General features: G+C 32.8%; 1 protein-coding gene across 1 annotated transcript; it reads left to right on the forward strand.

Annotated features, from left to right (window-relative positions):
- Window positions 1-406: 406 nt before the first annotated feature.
- LOC114422420 (protein TIC 20, chloroplastic-like) lies at window positions 407-2,371 on the forward strand. Its single transcript, XM_028388760.1, has 3 exons — window positions 407-551; window positions 759-957; window positions 1,518-2,371. The coding sequence occupies exons 2-3, from the start codon at window positions 774-776 to the stop codon at window positions 2,153-2,155; spliced, it is 822 nt and encodes a 273-aa protein (XP_028244561.1). The 5' UTR covers window positions 407-551; window positions 759-773; the 3' UTR covers window positions 2,156-2,371.
- The last annotated feature ends 1,352 nt before the right edge of the window (window positions 2,372-3,723 follow it).

The following is a 3,723-nucleotide window of genomic DNA, read 5'->3' on the forward strand; positions in this document are numbered from 1 at the left end:
ATTTTTTTTTTCTGAATTCATGCATAACTTAATTAAGACTGAAAATATATGAGATAAGATTTAATAAATTCAATTTGTTGATTTAATAAATTCATGCATGATTTTTTTATTGATTAATAAATTCAATTTGTTGATATAATATTTCAATCTTAAAATATTACATAAAGTATACAACTATAATTAATATTGTATAGCATGTCCATTAAACACAATGTTAAAAAAATACATTTAAATTATGACACCATATAAAGATTATTGACCTATGCTTACAAGATTTTATTTTTTTTGAGAGAAAGAATTCTAAATAAAGCTTGATTGGGCCGATCCTTGATGAATACTTTCTGTAGGCTTTGGCTCCATGTTGGGTCAAAATATTATCCAGCCCAATTTGTTGATTTTATTTTATTTATTTATTTATTTATCTGTTTGTCTTGTGAAAACAAATGTGCAGAGAGAGACGGTAGCAGATAAACCTAAAGACGAACCTCGCAAATTCCCTCAACACTGGAGTCACTAAGTGGGACTCGGTGGAAATTCATTCTGGGACTCAGGTTAGTTTTCTCAATTTAAAAAAACAACTCTCACAATGCGATTCGGATCCTTAGATTGTTGCTTGCTTTGAACCTAACGATAAGCAGTGATGTGATTATGATGTTGTGTATTTTTTTATTTTTAATTATTTACTTATCATATGTTTTTGTCATATTTTTCAACTGTTAATCGTTAATTTACTGTTATTTACTGTGCTGTTGAATCAGCTAAGCTGACCAACCATGATTCAAAATGGTTGCATTGTATCCCAAGGGTGTGCCCCTCTGAATTCTAGGTCACGCAACCATGTCATACCTAGTACCTCTGTCTTTCGTTGCGCTTCTCGAATGCCTCCCAAGGTTGCCGTCTCTAACATCCGGAGCTTTTGGGGACATAATTTGGAATTTCAATCCTTGTTGCCAAGAGGTACATGCCATGCTTTACTTATCCATTGACTCGTTCACTTTTCCATTGATTAATGTTTTGAATTATTGAGGTTATGACTTATGAGCATGGTTTTAAATTGTGGTCGCCCTTTCCGTTGATGCTGCCACAATTGTGGTCGCAACGTGGTGAGCCAAAAACCTGTAGGGACTGCAATTTAAAACCATGCTTGAGACTATTATTTGATTTCTCCTTCTCTGTGAATGTCAAAACATTTAAAAGTGTGGGTTCAAAATCTACTTACTTACATTGTCAACCAATCAGAAATTGTGTTAGAGATAGTTATTTCTAAAAGTCAGCAAAATTTCCGTAAAATTATTTACTCTAAAATGTATACTGTGTTTGGCAGAAAAGGGCTTCAGTGGCCTCGGTGTATTATTATAAAATGTGGTACTTTTGAATAGCACCTGATTGGGGGTATGACTATAATGTATAGAAATTTGTTAGTCAGGTTTTACTGTAGTCAAACCAATCTTTGCAATAAGTGTCCTTGATAATTTTATTTTTCTAACTGAATTATTTGTACAATCTTTATGTGGTAGGAATGACATTGTCAAACACGTTCACTGCATCAAGCCTACGTGTAAGTGAGGGTCAAAATTTTCTCTTTCGTGTTCTCCCTCTGTTACCCCGTTTGCGCAAGTCTAATATGGTCCCTCGGGCATCAAAGGATGTCCCAACTAGCTTTCGTTATCCTCCAATGACCAAGAAACCGCAATGGTGGTGGAGATCATTAGCATGCCTCCCGTACCTCATGCCTCTCCATGAGACATGGATGTATGCTGAGACGGCATACAATCTTCACCCGTTTTTGGAATGCTTTGAATTCTATACGTACCCTTTTCTTATGGCAATTGGGAGCCTGCCTAGCTGGTTTCTTATGGCATACTTCTTTGTTGCATATCTTGGAATCGTGAGGAGAAAAGAGTGGCCTCATTTCTTCAGATTTCATGTTGTGATGGGAATGTTATTGGAGATTGCCCTGCAGGTTATAGGGACTGTGAGCCGTTGGATGCCACTATCACTCTACTGGGGTAAACTGGGAATGCATTTCTGGACTGCCGTATCATTTGGTTATCTCTTTACTGTCTTGGAGAGCATAAGGTGCGCTCTTGTTGGTATGTATGCTGACATTCCTTTCATCTGTGATGCAGCATATATCCAAATTCCATATGATTAACATGGGAGACGTAAGGAAGTTTACCCTTACATTATGTATCACTTTTCGTTGTATAAGAGTTTGTCTTGAGCATCATTGAAGAATGAGTAGTCTGTTAGTGATTGTTTATGTGAAAAAAATATGTATTTGAGATTTTCCCTAGCGTACATTTTATTTATATGGATTGAATTTATCAGTAATCTGGGTTCAATCTCTTTGTTTCTCTTCCATTTGACATTCTCTACTGTCGCTATCTATTACAAATGCACATTACCTTTATCATAGTCTTTATGTAGAGATGGCAATTTTAAGCATGTCCAGGAACTTGATTAGTTTGATCTACAAAATTACTGTGAAATCTGAGATTGATATCTACTTTGGGGGCAAAATAGAGATTATCTACTCGGTTTGATTCAAGATTACAAGTTTTGTCCGGCCTCTTGGTTAATAATCATCTTACCTGCTTGAGCTTTATCTTTGTGGAGGATTGTGGATGGGAGTGGGCAATATGTGCAGACTCTTCTTTAGAATATCATCGTCCCTTATGCCTCACGTAAACCATCTATTTTGCTGACATATTGCACTATCTATTTCTTGGTTGGATGGCAGAATCTTTCTATTTATCATTTTGCTTTTCTGGTTGCAACAGAATCTTCCAATTCAACTGGTGAATAAGATGGCCCTATTAGTTCAAAGGGAAGGGATTTGTCAAATAAGCAAACAATGATGGCGACACTATAACAGCATAACTACTGGAACAAATTTAAAATAGTACTTTGTTCGGTGCTTTTTATAAGAAATAAATTTTAGTGTATTTTTACACATTTATGGGATAACTAAACAATGAAGGTGACACTATAACAGCATAACTATCGGAACAAATAGTACTTTTTATATAATATTTTATTTTAATGCATGTATTGTTAGCTAGTATATTTATTACAAATGTTTTTTTGCTCCACCTTTAATAATTTAAAATAAAACCATTCTTTTGTTTAATACTTTTATAATAGTTTTGTTAAAAATAAATATTTTATAACATTGATACCCGATCCTTTTAACGGGTACAAGAATGGGTATCTAACCAGCGGTTTCATATTTATTATATAATATTTTATTTTAATGTATGCACTGTTAACAAATATAATATTTTATTTTAATGTATGTACCGTTAAGTAATGTATTTATTATAACATAATTTTTTACTCTATCTTTAATAATTGAATATAAAATAAGTCTATTAGTTAATATTTAAATAAATACATAATAAATATGTTGGGATAAAATATATTAAGATGGAAATAGGTAAGAACACGAATTCAATTTTCAAATATCCTATATAGCAGCAGTCAATGATTTAACTTGCTTAAAAATCAAGATTTGAATGAATTATTTTATTTGTTTGAATACTTTCACTATTTTTTTAGAGAGTATAAATAACTAATTATTTTTTTATCTTAATATAAAATATAATATATTTAAACAAATATATTGCGAACATGCGGGAAAACAAGAATAACCGATGTGGATACACGAGTATCCTACTAATTACAAAAATGATAAACAAAGAACTTAACCCTCGTTTGGTA

The sequence above is a fragment of the Glycine soja genome, chromosome 8 (assembly GCF_004193775.1).
Source record: "Glycine soja cultivar W05 chromosome 8, ASM419377v2, whole genome shotgun sequence".
Lineage (NCBI taxonomy): Eukaryota > Viridiplantae > Streptophyta > Magnoliopsida > Fabales > Fabaceae > Glycine > Glycine soja.